We start from the raw sequence: 17,942 nt of genomic DNA, 5'->3' as shown, positions 1-17,942 counted from the left end.
GTGCATCGCGTTAATAGAAACCATCTTTTAACCAGGAGTCCGCTTATAACGAGCATGTCCATAAAACTTACAATTTTCTAATTCGGCATCATTCTTATAGAACAACATACAACCATTTATACAATAATGAATTTTGTTATATGACAATCCCAACTTGGAAACCAATTTCTTTGCTTGATTAAAATTTTGAGATATGTTCAACTCTGGATTTACTAGTTCACCCAAAAGACCAACCATAGAGTCCATAGCAGATTGAGCAACATTCCAATCAAATTTGATACTCAGTAATCTAACTGTAACAGATAAAGCAGAATGCAAACATCTCTTCACATAGTGGGCGACTAGCCTCTTCTAATTGTTGATAGAAACCTCTTGCTTCTTTATTGGGATCTTTTTCTAAATTCTGTTCGACTTCCATCCTATCCCCAATACCAAAAGCAACATTGACCATTTCATGAATTCTATCCTCGTATTATACGCTATCGTATTGCACCCTATGTTGAACTCTAGCATGTTGAATCCTAGCATGTCGACCATGTACAAGCATGTCATATTCATCCACAGGCAACAAACTATAAAATATACCATTCAAACCATCTCTTTCTTCGTGATCGACCCACACAAAGTATCATGGCTTAAATCCATTACGATAGAGATGAGTCATAACTATATCTGGTTAAAAAAACTTCAAGCACCTTCATAAACTACAAGGACACCTAAACACTCTATTTTTTTAAATAGATCTAGCGACATCGCATGATCGATAAAACCTCTAAGCCATCAAGATATTGGGGTTTTAAACCACCAACATTTTTATAATTCATATTATACATCCACAGACGATGATCCATCTACAAACATATAGATATTCAATAATACACAACTTCACATTAAAACATATAATAATCAAGTGATTAGTTTAGATATCAAGTGAAATACACTTAAATCACTTTCAAGTAGCTACACTTAAGCTTTTTCAAGTCATTAACTTCATATTTCAAGTAGCAACACTTAAGCATTTTCAAATCACAAGTCCACAATTTGAAATAACTGCACTTAAGCATTTTCAAGTCACAATTCACAATTTGAAGTAACTATACTTAAGCATTTTCAACTCATTAACTGCATATTTCAAGTAGCAACACTTAAGCATTTTCAGGTCACAAGTTCACAATTTGTAGTAACTAAACATGAGAATTTTTAAGTCATTAACTTCACATTTCAAGTAGCTACACTTAAGCATTTTCAAGTAAAGAGTTCACAATTTGTAGTAACTACACTTGAGCATTTTCAACTTATTAACTTCATATTTCAAGTAACTACACTTAAGCATTTTCAACTAATTAACTTCACATTTCAAGTAGCAACACTTAAGCATTTTCAAGTCACAAGATCACAATTTGTAGTAACTAAACATGAGCATTTTCAAGTCATTAACTTCACATTTCAAGTAGCTACACTTAAGTATTTTCAAGTAAAGAGTTCACAATTTGTAGTAACTACACTTGAGAATTTTCAACTTATTAACTTCATATTTCAAGTAGCAACACTCAAGCATTTTCAAGTCACAATTCACAATTTCAAGTAACTACACTTAAGCATTTTCAACTCATTAACTAAACATTTCAAGTAGCAACACTCAAGAATTTTCAAGTCACAGGTTCACAATTTCAAGTAACTACACTTAATCATTTTCAACACATTAGCTTCACATTTCAAGTAGCTACACTTAACCATTTTCAAGTCATTAACTTCACATTTCAAGTAGCTACCCTTAACCACTTTTAAGTCATAATTTCAAGTAACTAAACTTATGCATTTTCAAATCACAAGGTCACAATTTCAAGTAACTACACTTGAGCATTTTCAAGTCATTAACTTCACATTTTAAGTAGCTACACTTAAGCATTTTCAAGTCACAACCTATGGCTTTATAAGCCTTCTACAACAAATAATCCCACCATTACATCACATATAAAGACTTCACTATATGAAAATCGAGAGAATAAACTTACCTTTGTTTGGCCTAATTTGAAGAGAAAGAGGCAAGCGATCGTCGAAAAATAGCAACCAACCTCTTTTCCAAGAAATAGCAACCCAACCTATTCATAATGGAAATATTAATCCAAAAAAACAAATCTTAAACTATTTTTCAACATAATCTAGCAATATCAATAGAAGCAATACCATCAACAACATACACAGTGTAATCTCATAAGATGTGATGGGATCTGGGGAGGGTAAAGTGTAATCTTATCCCTAAATATTTTTCTTAGGGGTGTGTCATACCTCAATAAGTCAATCACATGTCAAACCCAAACTAATCCCCTATATCAGTTTTGCTCTATTCAGCTCATTTCCTCATATATCAAAAGATTTCTTTAATAAAATGTACTGGTACTGTATTAGATACTTTCAAGATTTGTACTTTTACTCTGTAAGAAAACATGTGCCCCTACTGCCCGAGGTATCCCGTCCATATCACTAAAGAAAAAGAGAACTCAAAATTTCTGCTGAAGGTGAAAACTTTTTAATCAGAAATCCAAAGAACAAATACAGAAAAATGCACAAGTTTTTGCACTGTTTCAACACGAAGTACTGCATAAATAATAGTGAAATTCTTTTTTGTCAACAAGAATATATTGCACAAACTATTTACAAGTTCACATTCAACAACAACAAAGCCTCAGTACCACGCAAGTTAATTTCTGCTATACAAAATTAAAAATTACGACGCGAAATAAGGGAAAGCAGCAACCAATTTCGGGAACACCAGCAACATCAATGACAAGGTGAATTCAGGAAAACGATAGAAAAGTTCCAAATGGATTCGATCTACAGGGAGTTGTCTTAATTCTTTGGCAACTAACCATTTGTCCATCTCACTTCTTCAAAAATAGAAATCCAAATTATGGAAATTCTGTCGCTTTATGCACAATTTTCAAGTACATTTGGATTTATCGGTTATGGTATGGCCGGAGTTCTACTATGGCAACAAACAAGCTAGTTATTGAATAATCATTACAGATCGCCCAGCGCATAGACCAGATATTGAAGAAAAAGATTCTTCTTGAAAAACTATATTTACAAGCTCCCCTGATTGAAAGTAATCTTTATCCTAGTTCATTTCTTCTCATAAGTCATAAAGCAAATTTGGATATGTCCACTGTCTACCAATTTTCCATATTCAACATCCCAATTTAAATGGTTGAATACGAAACACTACTCTTGTCACACTGCATATTACATAGGAGCTAATGAGAAGCATTCGTGCTATCAAATACTGATGAACTCATCGATAAAAAGATCCAGTAACAACCAGGCCGTAATGATGCTCTTTTATGTCATAACTCAATCAGAAATTCTGGACATAAGGTCTACCAAGCCACACTAATTTATGAAAAATTGCATTAGAATGCCTAATTCCTTCATTGGATCTACAATTGTTCAACTCAAAAATAAATTTTAATTAATTAAATTAAATTAAATGGGGCAAAAAAAGGACTGAGGAATGTAACAGTCTACGCCGACCGTACCCCTACCTCATGAACCTAACAAGCCTATTTTCGATAAACCCTCAACTTGAATATCATAAATCAGAGTACATAAATTCTAATTAATTAAATTAAATAAAAAAGGCGCAAAAAAAGTACTCAACTTCGATAAACCCTCAGCTCGAATATACAACAAATCAAAGTAAATAAATTCCAATTAATTTAATTAAAATAAATTAAAATGGGCAAAAAAAAGTACTAACCAAAATCTGAAAAAATTTAGCAGCTTGAACCTTCAACGAACACAGCAAAAATCACTCTTATATGAATTACCAAAGCAAATTGAGACGGAAAAAAAAATGAAAAAAATGAAAAAAATCGAAAAAAACAGAGAAAATATATATAAGAAGAGGTGAACAGAAAATAGTATAATTCAGGTTGAATAAAACGGAATTATTCAATGAACAGAAGAGATTTTTTGTCAACAAGAATATACTTCACAAAAAAGGGTTAGCAACCAACGGAAAGTTATCTCAATGTGTGATATTACTGAAATCGATCTCATAGATGATGACCTCAAAGTGTTACTAAGAGTGATGGAAGCGAGAAAGGGAGGAAGAGACAGAGAGGAGAAACGGCGCGGGAGAAAGAAAGGAGGAGAGAGAGAATAAGAAGAAAATGGGTCTTTTGCCTTAATATGACTAAAAATTTGACTTTATTTCGACGGCCAATTTCGACATTGGCCGTCGCTTTCTAAAAATTTATATATTTAATTTAATTTTTTAAAATTTTAAAATTATTTATCTATTATTAAATAAAAAATATCAAATATCGACGGCCAACGTCGCTTTTTCAAAAATTATTTTTATTTTTTAAAAAAAAGTGACGCTGGCCGTTGCTTTTTAGAAAAAAAATTTAAATGATTACGAATTACGACGGATAGCGTCATTTTTGTAGAATTAATATTAAAAATTGTAGCGACGTTATCCGTCGCTTTTAACAAAAAAAAAATCAAATTTAAAAATCGACGGACTGCGTTGCTTTTTAAAAAAATAATTATCATTTTTTAATAAATTGCGACGCTGTCCGTCGCTTTTACTAGAAAAAAATTATAATTTATTTTTTAATTATTTGGCACAAAAATTCGCGAATAAAAGCGATGGATATTAAGACGTTGGGCGTCGCTTTTCATAAAAAATAAATAAATAATAAAATTTAATTAAAAAAGCGACGGTCAACGTCGCTTTTCTCGTTGCTTTTTAAAGCGATATAGTGCATCGCTTTTTTTGCGTCGCTTTTTGGCCCTTTTTAGTAGTGTTTGGAGAACGTCGTATGGGAATAAAAAATAAAAGTTTTCAGATAGAAAAATCTAGACTTACATGCCTTAATCACTTTAAAATATCCAAAGAAAAATCTAAACTTTGAAGAAGAACAATAAAATCTTCACATGAATCTTTGAAAAGGTCGTGCTAGGGCTTGAAGAAGTAAAGATTATAATGAAAAATTTGAAAAATGTATTTTAAAATAACTATCGGTGGGTTACTTAAGGATATTATGATTCCATGTACATATCGTACATACCATTTATGGTCCATAGGTGCGTCATACATGGATAGCTAAGCCTCGATAGTGGCTATGTTTTGGGGGGAGTTCAAGTACGATATGTATGTCTCCTGCATGATCACGGGGGGGCCATACCTGCCTTTCCCAAATTTTTAGAGGCTTTACATATGGTGCCATATATGATCGTACATGCTACTGTAGGTGGACTGTACATGGATGCCAAGGTATATCGAATAGATCATATTTGAGAAGTTTTGTCTACCATCCTATGTTCGACTGTATGTCAACATATACAACTGTACACACCTCATACCTCAACTCACTAAGGCTTTTTCTTTTTAAGTCCATCTATTATTTTTAAGTTTGATTTATATATCTTACATATGGTCTGTAGGTCCAATTTATAGACCGTAAGTCATATACAATCTGCAGGTCCAATATGTCTTACAATTTTTTTCTTTTTTTCTCATATTATAAAGATTGAAGTAGGAGATCTGATATTCCTTATTTTTTTTCCTATGCGATAGTGGGAGCATGATTCTCAATTTGGGAACTAATAACTAGGGATACTACAAATGAGGTGCGGAGTTTCTTTTTATGATGTGGAGTAAGACTGGCCTAGATACAGACCACAACTTAGTTTAAATGAACCCAATATTAGATGGGCTTATGATTTAAAATATTTCAATCACTATGTCCATGATAATGAGATTGATAATGCACTAAGTTGTATGTGATAAATGTGTTTTTATAGTTGGATGCATAATGATTCTAATTTTAAATGATATATTTAGTGAGACAAATTGTAGTAAGTTTTGTATGTCCAAAGATTCCACTTACAAATTGTGTCATAACAAGGAGTTGTTTGAGATGCAATGTGGGACTCCAACAACAACCACGATTATCATTGCTTTCATATGATATACACATATCAATAGCATTTTAATATGTTATTAATGGGATGAAATGAATTCTTACATTCTATAAATATATGTACACTTAGAAAGATAAGTTGATCACTTAAAAATTAAAAGTCATAATAAGGAAATACAAATATTGAATAATGATAAAGAGGGGTAAGGTTGTATCAGGTAATGGGGTTCGAGTTTGTATGACTTCTTATGACAAATTTTATTCTACTTGACAGAATAAATGTGATACATAAAAGATTTAGTATTTCTAGCAAGGTGACTTTACTATCGTATAATAAAGTATTTATCTCAAAAATGTCGTGAGATGTTATACATTTAGTACTACATAAGCGTATAAGAAATAAAGGTCAACACCAGTTTGATGACATGGTGGTTGAGCGAGACTAAGTAGTCTTAAGTTCTTAATTAGCTCATGGTTCTAAATTCAGTTGATATTCGATCATTGATGATAAGACCTTATGGGCATTTGTTGTTACATTCTAGGGATAGAGGTACACTTGCAAGTTAGGTATTTCTTGATAAAGGTAACGTTGAAGTCATTTTGCATATTAATCTTTTGAATTTGTGATGAGTTATGCTTGTTTGGTATGCATAGATTATTAGATGACTTAGATGTGTCATTTTTAATGGGTATAACATTGAGTGAGAAGAATCATTCAGTTAACTACGACAAGGTTAATCCTTTAAGGAGAGTTATGTAAAAGTAAAATAATGGGTGTTCAACATATATAGCTATAACTCAGAACACCAGAGTAGAGTCATAGACTCTTGTAAGTTATAACAACTTTAATTTTTAACAAGTTTCAAGATATGTTACTTGAGGATTTACCATGTATTTCATTTTATTTGGAAATAACTTTTCGCTTTGATCCATTACCTTTGACTAAATATTTATACGTTATGTTGATATGACTTTTTGAAGTTGAAGAATGGAAAGTAACTATTACAGCTTAAGTAGAGAATTTCTTAGAGCAAATAATTCGTCTTGAGGTGTTCAATCTTACTTTAGATGGAAGACTTATATTTTTGAAAAATATTTTTCCAAAAAAGAAAGAGGAAAAAGGACTTAATGTTGTGAAGTAAAATTTGTTACCTCAATATTATTTTTAATATGTTATTGCCTTTATTAATTTTTTTTTATGTCGAGTTAATTAATTCAATCGTTTGCTGGAGTGTTTTTCAAAATATAAGTACACAATTTAGTTTTGTTTGACTTGTGTTTGAAAACAACGAGCTTGTTTTGGAGATTTTCCATATTAATTCTTCCAATCTGAAAAGAACGAAAAAAAAACTCCCAAAACTAGTGCTAGAGCTTTTGAAATATCGAGTTTAAAAAATATACAAAAATCATTTTGCAAAAAAATAAATAAAGTAAAACAAAAATAACTAGGTTTACAAAATGATGCTTTTAAAACTTACCATAACTCTTCTATTTAATTCAGTTTGGATAGCTTCTTCGTAGTTTTCAAAAAGTGATGAAAAAAATAAAAAGAGTGTGTGATACACAATTTGGCTCATGTCTCAACCCATCTGAAAAATGAAATTTGCTTTTGTGTTCATGATTCACTAGTTGATTTGGGAACTGAATTTAGTTGGAAATCCAAAATGATGGCACAACACTAGTCGACATACCTATTGAGACTCATCTATACCACAGATTCACCCTAAACGTAACTTTTTCCTTCAGATTTAAGTAATTTGTATTCAAGTTATTTCCTTTCGTTTCTACCTTCTTCATACCAAGATTTAAATTTAGTGTTAATGATCTAATCTTTGATTCAATATATAGCTCATACCTGTTGAAAAACTGAAAGGACGGCACAACACAGGTTGCCATACGTCAGGGACCTCTTTTCCGTAAATCTATGCTAAAACTCCGAATTAAAGTAACTTTTTCACCAATTTAGGTAATTTAAATCCCAGTTCATTGAGCCTTTCGATACAATTAAAGTAACTTTTTCACCAATTTAGGTAATTTAAATTTAAATTAGTCTTTTTTATTCTTTTTTTTTTCATACTAAGATTATTACGGATTTGTTTATTATTCCTTGTCTTGAGCCGGGATCTATCCGAAACAATCTTTCTACTTCTCCGGAGGTAGTCGTATGGACTGCGTACATCTTACCCTCCCGAGATCCCACTATGTAGGAATACACTGAGTTTATTATTGTTGTTATTTTCAACTAAAATTAAGTGTTAATGATCTAGCAATTGATTTAAGATGAAGTCAAAATCTAAAATGACGGTACAAACATAAATTGTTATAATTCTGGCGACTATTTGTCGTAGATCCATTCTAAAACTCATTTTTTGTACCAATCTAAGTGATTTGCATTTAAATTAATTCCTTTTTTTCAATCTTGTTTTCTCACGTTAAGGTTTGTATTCATAAAAGACACAATAACAATATATTTTGTATAATTTCATAAGATAAAATAGAGTGTGTACAAATCTTATCTTTATCTCAAAAATAAAAAAAATTATTTTCGATAGATCCTCACAACAACAACAATAACAACATATCCAGTGTATTCCCACCTAATGGGGTCTGGGGAGGGTAGAGTGTACGCAAACCATATCACTACCTCAAGAGAAGTAGAGAGGCTGTTTTCGATAGACCCTCGACTTAGGACCAATAACAGTATAACAAATATAAAAAGTAAGCGAATACAAACTAGTATGGTATACAAAATAAACTAACAGTATAACAAATACAAAAGATAAGTGCATAATAAACTTGTACGGGATGCAAAAAAGTCAACACCACTAACCCCAAAAACTACAGTCCCATCACTACGAACCAGAAACTCCAGACCCAAAGGAGCACTCCCCTGTTACTACCGCCGCGCTCCCACCCCTAATCCTCTACCCTAATTCGCGTCCTCCACACTTCCTATCAAGGATCATGTCTTCTGTAAGCTATAATTTCGATAGATCCTCGATTCAGAAAAAATAGTTGATGAAAAAAAAGTAGCCACCTAAATCGAATTCACATAAGGTAACTAGATTCAGTTAGAGTAACAATTTGGATGCACCTAAATTGGTCCAAAACATTACTTCTTTCGTTTCATAATAAGTTAATTGTTGAATTTTGACACACATGTTAAGAAAAAAATAAAGATATAAATTTATCATTTCTCTTATTTTTACCTTGTAAAAATACATTCACTCTCAATCTATATTTAATAAAGGATAAATTTGAAAAAATAAATCAATATTTATCTTCAATTGTGAATTATTTAGTTATTTTGATACAGTAAAATTGCTTCAACAATTCAATCAAACGGAGGCAGTATTTAACAAAGTAGTACCTGGCACTAGAGCTTATGATTGAGAGAGAATGAATGCACCGTCAAAGAGACCCTGTGAAGATGGTCATTTTGAAATGTAAGACGGACGTCAAGCTGATTTTAAAATCCAACACATTGCTTTCTCTCTCTTTCATGTCCGGCCCCTCTTCCCATTCTTTTGTCTATCCGTCTTCTTTCCAAAATCGAACACTGTTTTTTCGTAATACCGCTGAAGATTAAACTTTGTTTTTAGTATAAAGACACTATTCTTGAGTAGGCCTCGTTGCAGAGGCTTGGAAAAGCCCTAAATTTTCCATCTGGGTCATTGAGATTTAGGGTTTTAATCGAAAATTTTCATCCGGGCCATTGGGATTTAGGGTTTTAATTGAAAATTTTCATCTGGGTCATTGAGATTTTAGGGTTTTAATTGAAATTCTCCATCTGGGTCATTTAGAAAGTGTGTATTGAAGCTGTTATATGGTGTGAAGTTTCTTGTATTAGGCTTTAGATTTGTAGAATTTTCCGTGTAGTAGAAAGTGTGTTTGATTTTAGAAATGGATGGGCGGAGAATATCTGCTAGTCCTCGTCCATGTTGTGGTAGGAGGGTGGTGGCTAAGAAGCGTTCACGTGGAGGGGCTGATGGGTTTGTGAATAGCGTGAAGAAGCTACAGAGGAGGGAAATTTCTTCAAAGCGTGACCGTTCTTTCAGTATGAGCGATGCTCAGGAGAGATTTCGAAACATTCGATTGCAGGTATGAATGGATCTTTTCTCAATTCTTGTTTTTTAAATTGATTTATTTCTTAGATTTTTTTGAATGAAGTGGAATGGAAAATTGGCTTTATGTTGGTTGAAAGGAATTGGGGATACTGAAGCAAGTCAGTTTTTGAGTTTATGAACTAAAATTTGATTACTTCGTGCTTGATCCTTCTTTTTTGGGTTCCTAATAGGAAAATTAACTGTGTGTCTCCACTTGAGTGGTTTTATGTGAAGAAATGAGGATCTTGGCAAATGGAAGTCTAATTATTTTGGAGAATTGATATAAGGCTGTGATTGATGAAGTGAATGTTTAATGACAATCTTGTCGTATAAGAGTTGATATAGAATAAGAGCTAAAAGTTGTTTACCTTTTTTCGCAAAACGTGGAAAAAAAGAAGACACAAAGGAAATGCTAGATAATGAAGTGGGTATTCTATTTGGGTGTTACTCTATAGGAAAGAAGCTGAAGATATACGTGTTTGAATTGTCACAGATCTTGGCAGTCTGAAGGAGCAGAAGGAGTATTTTTTGTTTGGTGTTTCTGTAGGCACAGAGTTATAGTTCAAACAGTAGTTGAGTGCTATGTTGCTCGGAATCTTCAAAAATGTTGATGGGTGTGTGTCGGATAGTGTATTTTTGAAGGATCCGACATGGGTGTGGCAACGTTTTTGGAGAGTCAGAGCAACTTAGGTTGAGTGCATGTCGCCTAATGTAGTGGGTTTGATAATTAGTTCTTTATGGTGAAGGGGTTGTTCAGTTATGTCTTACATGTTGTGTACATAAGAGGTTCTATCCCTTTACAGTATTGAAATTTGGTCTAAACCTAAGTTCAGCATAAGAAATGGTTATCCTAAGATTTAAACTGACAATAGTCTTGGGCATTATTATCATGGGTCTTCCTGGTTTGAATATGACAGTTTTTAGAACTGCAATTTCTTATATTATTTCTTCTGTGTTCAGACAGTTCTAATTAATCTTTTTTAGGTTTTTTTTTTTTAAATTACTTTTAATGCTAAGAAGTTCTACTTTCTTTCTCTCCTGGATAAATTGCTCTGAACAGTAATGTCTCTGTCATCTGAAAGTTCAAATGAATCTCTCCCAGTTCCTATCTGTTCATGCTGAATAGTAGCCGGAAACTGGGTAAGATAGATCCTTAACCTAGGTGAAGTAATTTAACCAGCTCCTTCTTTTATCTTTGGTGAGAAATCGTGGCATGAGTTGCCGAATTGAATCACTTTCAGTGTATTTGTTTTTTTTTTTCTTTGGCATTATTTAAAGGTTTGAGAATATCATCTTCCATGTTATGTCGGAACACAAATTTAATTCTCAAACTGTAGTACTATGACTACAGTGTAGTACTAGTACTATGTAGTTTCTACATGTTATAACTCACAAAAGAAGTTGTGTTCAATTAGATTTGTAATATCCAATGTGTATAATTTCACGGTACATCTGATCTTAAGTTGTTTGTCTTGAAATTTGCAACATTATAATTGAACTAATGAATGTCCAGATATTTCCACTACTGAGTTGGCCGAGTTCACTGGAATTTTGTCTTTTTTGTTTTGATAACCATGGTGTCCAGGCCAGCTTGCGTGCACCACAACTAATTCCATGGGAGGAATACTGTGTTTTGTTTTTCTAGAACTGTGCATGGGTTATGAAGTTAAGCAAAAAGAACAGGGTTTGCAGATTCTGGCCTTTGAGGGTTGGTTTATGAGAAAGAGGAATTTCATTGTTTTTCAAGCATATGTTTTTTCTTGAAATGATTTACCACATACTAATTTTTATTTTTCTTGATGTGGTTCAGTATTCCATCAAAAAATAATTCAGTTATTTGAAAATTCTGTTGTTAATTAGTTCTGCTGACACTTTTGTTTAATTTACTTACGGTCTTAGGAGGAATATGACACCCATGACCCTAAGGGACATTGTGCGATGGTGCTTCCTTTTATTAAGAAAAGATCAAAGATAATTGAGATAGTTGCTGCACGCGATGTAATCTTTGCCCTTGCACAATCTGGCGTTTGTGCAGCATTTAGTCGAGGTAAATCAAATTTATTTTATCCTGTATATTTGTATCCTCACTCCTATCTATCTATCTATCTGTCTGTCTATCTATTGCATGTGCCGTGACTTCAATTAAATTGATCCATGTTACTAATAATGCAGAAACAAACGAGAGAATATGCTTTCTGAACATCAGTCCGGATGAAGTTATACGTAGTTTGTTTTACAATAAAAACAATGACTCGCTCATCACTGTTTCCGTCTATGCATCAGATAATTTCAGTTCATTGAAATGCAGAACCACACGGATTGAGTATGTGATAGCTACCATATCTTGGTTTCTCTATTTCATATGTTCTTTTATCATGTTCTTATCTGATATAGTTGATAAAATTAGATACATTCGGAGGGGTAAACCAGATGCTGGTTTTGCTTTATTCGAGTCAGAGTCATTAAAATGGCCTGGTTTTGTGGAGTTCGATGATGTCAATGGGAAAGTGCTTACTTACTCTGCCCAGGATAGGTAACTATGTTGTTATCAAGTACATTTCTTGATGCCAAAGAGACCAAAAATACATAAGATTCGATGTCTTTTATTCATGTGATGTTGCTTGTACTTACGGAAACTCTTTTCACTTTCATCAGCATATACAAGGTATTTGACCTGAAGAATTACACAATGTTATATTCAATCTTGATGCCAAAGAGACCAAAAATACATAAGATTCGATGTCTTTTATTCATGTGATGTTGCTTTTGTACTTACGGAAACTCTTTTTACTTTCATCAGCATATACAAGGTATTTGACCTGAAGAATTACACAATGTTATATTCAATCTCGGACAAAAATGTTCAAGAGATTAAAATAAGGTAAACTCATTACTTTTGCATGTATGGATTGGAACACTTCATTTGTTGCTTTTTGTCTACATTATAGTCTTGCTCCTTCGGGTGTCATTCCAGGTCAATAAACTATTGCAATTATTACATGATCCATGCTAGGCTACCATATAAATGATTTAGCTAGTATTCAATTAGCCTTTTTCGTGAATGATCTAAAGACCTACTCCCTCGTGTCAATGTGTTTTGTCTTAGTTTCCTTTTTATCCCATTTCAAAAAGAATGCTGTTATCACTCCTTAGTCTCCAATGGTTTACAGTAGTAGTTAGTTGCAGTAGACTAGTAATTAATTGTTGCAGACTAGTAGTTATTTCAGTAGTTATCTCCTTGCAGTAGTTATTTACAGTTATCTACTAATTATTTCGTTGTAGTTGTTTTCAGTTTCTCATTCCAGCAATGTTAGGATGCCGTGTCCTAGTTTCTAGGGGTAGTTATCTTATTAGTATTGTATTTAAACTCCAGGTTTATTCAATGAAAGAGAAGGAGAAAATTATTAAGTTTTTGAGTACTTTAAACTCAAGAGATTGCAGGGTCTCGCTTAAAGAACTAGCACAATAGGTTGAAAATTGAAAACATCTTTCCAGACTCCTAATTCAGTCTACATTAAATCTGATTTTGTCTTGCAACATCCCATAACTAGATCCATATCTGGGGACCGTAATAAATGCCTCTTTCTTCTCTTTTTTTTTCTTTGACAACTTTTTAATTGTAACTTTCCACATGACATGTTTAAGACTACAAGATGGACATTTGGTAAATTCTACATATCTCTTTAGTTCAAGACCACAAGATTTAAAAGTGATTTAGTGTCTTAAACTTCATGTCAAGTTGAAACCAGACAAACACATTAAACCAGAGGGAGTATATCTTGTGTTGTATCATTTCATGTTTGCTTGAGTCACTATCAGTTTTCTTAACGTTTTTATGATATCCTCAATTTTTTGTATTGCTCCCTTTCTAATTCTTTGTATTTAAGGTTTCTTTTGCGTGTCCTGATGTTTCATAAGAGCTTTGTTTGTGCTATAGTGCCTTTTAAGATTCTATTTAATTGTGGGAATAACACAAATCTTTCAAGATCCTGAAAGATGACCAAGTGAAGAATGGATGATTTAAGTTGCATAGGTTCATTCCACTAAATAAATTTCTGATCCATTGTGTTGTACAAGTGCATTTTTCATAACTTTGCTGTGATTTGGCGCGGCAAGACCTGGATATCTTTTCTTATATTTTTTTCTTAATGATTTCTCCTTTTTTTTAATAAGCAGCCCAGGAATCATGTTGTTGATATTTACTAAAGCTAGTGGCCACGTGCCTCTGAAGATTTTGTCCATCGAGGACGGTACTGTTCTTAAATCTTTTAACCATCTTCTTCACCGAAATAAGAAGGTGGATTTCATTGAACAGTTTAATGAAAAGCTTCTTGTCAAGCAAGAGAACGAGAATCTTCAGATTCTGGATGTGAGTAACTATCGATGTTCCACAGTTCATTGCGTTCCTTTTATCATTATATCTAATGAACTACTGGATTTAGGTACTCAATTCTGAGTTGACAGAAGTTAGCAGGACTGAGTTCATGACCCCCTCAGCATTCATTTTTCTGTATGAGAACCAGTTGTTCTTGACATTCAGAAACAGAACAGTAGCTGTTTGGAACTTCCGCGGGGAGGTTGTTACTTCATTTGAGGATCACCTTTTATGGCATCCTGATTGCAATACCAACAACATTTACATAACTAGTGATCAGGACCTAATTATTTCATACTGCAAAGCTGATTCTGATGATCCCTTATCTGAAGGAAATGGTATGTTGAATTTTGCGAATTCCTAGTCTTGCTGTTTGAAAACAACAATACATATTTAAATCCATTTTAAGTGAGGGTTGAAGGGGAGCCTTGGAGTAATTGGTAAAGTTGTTGTCACGTGACCGGGAGGTCGCGGGTTCAAGCCTTTGGAAACAGCCTCTGGCAGAAATGCCAGGTGAGGCTGCGTACAATAGACCCTTGTGGTCGGGCCCGTAAACTCTTTGAATGGATAAATTATTATTACTGCTGCTGTTGTTATTTTACTTGTTAGCATCATCATTATTGTTTTTATTAAAGTTGTTTTTATTTGTTATTATCATCATTGTCTTCGAATGTTGGATAGATACCGGTCTTAAATGTATTGGCATGTTTAATGAGGGATTCATATAGCCAACTCTGGCTAGCTTCGAATTGACATGTTATTTTTGTTGTTTAGTATGGTATAGAAGAGTCTAAATAATATGGTATAAACTTTGTTGGAAGGAAAAAAACAACAACAACAACAACAACAACAACCAACCCAGTGTATTCCCACCTAGTGGGGTCTGGGGGGGTAAGATGTACGCAGTCCATACCTCTACCTCTGAAGAAGTAGAAAGGCTGTTTCCGATAGACCCCCGGCTCAAGGCACGAGATACCACACAAACACATAGTAAAGCACAGAAGCAGATTACATAACATAAATACGGCACCCATAAGTAATATAAAACAGAGGAGAGCAGAGGAAAGCACACAGATTCGTAATGAAACATGGAACACGGAATCATAACAGAAATAAAAACCCCACCAAGTAAATCCCTACACTAGCGACCCAAACTGGCCCTAGTCCTCTGCCGTAATTCGCGTCCTCCAGACCTTCCTATCTAGGGTCATGTCCTCGGTGAGCTGTAACTGTTCCATGTCCCGCCTAATCACCTCATCCCAGTACTTCTTCGGCCTACCCCTACCCCGCCTAAAACCATCCAACGCTAGCCTCTCACACCTACGGACCGGGGCATCCATGCCCCTCCTTTTCACGTGTCCGAACCATCTCAGTCGTGCTTCCCGCATCTTGCACTCCACTGAAGTCACACCAACCTTCTCCCGGATAGTCTCATTCCGAACTCTATCCCCTCTAGTCAGCCCACACATCCAGCGCAGCATCCGCATTTCTGCCACCTTCATTTTTTGGATGTGGGAGTTCTTAACAGGCCAACACTCCGCTCCATACAACAAGGCCGGACGGACTACCACCCTGTAGAATTTGCCTTTAAGCTTGGGCGGCACCTTCTTATCACACAGCACCCCCGACGCGAGCTTCCACTTCATCCATCCCGCCCCAATACGGTGCGAGACATCCTCGTCAATCTCACCGTTACTCTGGATCACGGACCCAAGATACTTGAAATTATCCCTCTTACATACCTCCTGTGCTTCCAGCTTCACTACTGCCTCATTCTCCCGCCTCACGTCATTAAACTTGCATTCCCCATACTCTGTCTTGCTTCTGCTCACCCTGAACCCTTTAGACTCAAGAGTTTGCCTCCACACCTCTAATTTGTCATTCACACCCCATCGAGTCTCATCTATCAGAACTACATCATCTGCAAAAAGCATACACCACGGCACCTCTCCTTGAATACGCCGCGTCAACACATCCACCACCAACGCAAACAAAAAAGGACTAAGAGTAGATCCCTGATGCAATCCTGTCAGGACAGGGAAATGCTCTGAGTCTCCTCCCGCCGTCCTCACCTGGGTTTTCGCTCCATCATACATATCCTTAATTGCTCTGATATATGCCAGCGGTACTCCACTCACCTCCAAGCATCTCCAAAGCACCTCCCTGGAAGGTCAATGAAAGCGGTTCAAAATTCTGGAACTTACTCTATTTAAAGTAGGTCAATAAAATTGCCACGGAGTTCATAGGCGTTTGAATTTGGTTATCAATGTGCCACACGTCCTGTATTACAGATAGTCTCAACATATATTAGTAAGCATAGAGCTAGGGAGTAAGTAATCTTGTTGTAACCTGGATGGCTGAACTAGTGGGGTTATTTGCAGATTTGATGTATATCTTTTTGGTTAGTTTTTGTTGTTGTATATTTCTTTTATGGATTTCTGAGTGCGAGTATATTCTGGTTTGGCAGCGGGATCTATTAACATCAGCAATATTCTGACTGGCAAATGCCTTGCTAAAATAAAAGCAACCAGTGGCAAGGCCACTGATGATTGTAGTGCTAGTTGCAGTGTGCCTGGTAGAAGAAGTTGCAACTCAAATAAGCGGGTCCAAGATTCCAGAATTCGGAGCACTGTTGCAGAAGCCCTAGAAGATATTACTGCCCTTTTCTACGATGAAGAGCGCAATGAGATCTATACTGGAAACAGGCTTGGATTGGTCCATGTATGGTCTAACTGACTAATTATCCTGCTCCCCTGATGTCTTGAGGTTGTTACTGATGGAGGAAAGCCTCAGGTAACATTTTACCATTGGTGTGGTGTTTTTTAGTCTTATACCCAAAGGAATGGTTTGAGTTGTGTCTTCAATTTACTTTGAACTGTACCGTCTGTTTGTAATGTTGTTGCTTGGGTGATTGCCCTTTTAGATGAGGTGTTCTAGATGATTTCTAGTGTGCTGCTAGTACTTTTGCAACTTAGGGCTGTCTACTGAGTCGTAGTCAGAGAGAGCTAGTTAACCAGTAAGTCTCATTTGATTCAGCCATTCTGATGCTTTAAATGGTTGAGAGAACAGTGCAATGTTTAAGTGACGCTGCTTTTGGTTTCTTAGGTGGATGGTGTTTATTTTTAATTTTTTAATTTCTTTTTAAAAACTTATCTTCACTTATATATAGTATTTCTCCCTTTATTTGTGTGCGGTTTTTATTTACGGTCACATGGTAAGCAATTTGAATTCTTAGCCTGGAGTTTCCCTGACCAAGTGGTGGACAACTAGCTTGGCTAAGTTATGCTTGATTTGGTTGGGTTGGTTATACCTGTAGTTTTGGTTTCGAGGTAGAAGGGAAATGATCCATCTTTCAAGATTTTAAATTAGAATTACTTTATCAACCTTGAGGTTAAGCTTTTCCTCTGTTGTACAATCTCCAGAGTTGAACCACTTGGGAAGATGAATGTTACATTTCTTTAAATATTTAGATGTGATAGGCTCGCGAAGTTCCCCTACTGTAAGAAGTTGCCATTCAAGATAGTTTACATA

General features: G+C 34.7%; 1 protein-coding gene across 2 annotated transcripts; it reads left to right on the top strand.

Annotated features, from left to right (window-relative positions):
• The first annotated feature begins 9,310 nt into the window (after positions 1-9,310).
• Positions 9,311-17,537, top strand: LOC107863559. 2 transcript variants are annotated; one of them, XM_016709527.2, is made up of 8 exons: positions 9,311-10,031; positions 11,936-12,083; positions 12,209-12,359; positions 12,444-12,569; positions 12,837-12,917; positions 14,213-14,405; positions 14,479-14,749; positions 16,879-17,537. In XM_016709527.2, exons 1-8 carry the CDS (start codon positions 9,834-9,836, stop codon positions 17,145-17,147), a joined length of 1,437 nt encoding a protein of 478 aa, XP_016565013.1. In that variant the 5' UTR covers positions 9,311-9,833; the 3' UTR covers positions 17,148-17,537. The 2 variants fall into 2 exon arrangements, with proteins under 2 accessions (XP_016565013.1, XP_047264203.1); XM_047408247.1 differs by lacking the exon at positions 12,444-12,569.
• The last annotated feature ends 405 nt before the right edge of the window (positions 17,538-17,942 follow it).

This window comes from Capsicum annuum, chromosome 3 (assembly GCF_002878395.1).
Source record: "Capsicum annuum cultivar UCD-10X-F1 chromosome 3, UCD10Xv1.1, whole genome shotgun sequence".
NCBI lineage: Eukaryota > Viridiplantae > Streptophyta > Magnoliopsida > Solanales > Solanaceae > Capsicum > Capsicum annuum.
Note: the sequence above shows the minus strand (reverse complement) of the source record. Positions and strands in the feature narration are given on the sequence as shown.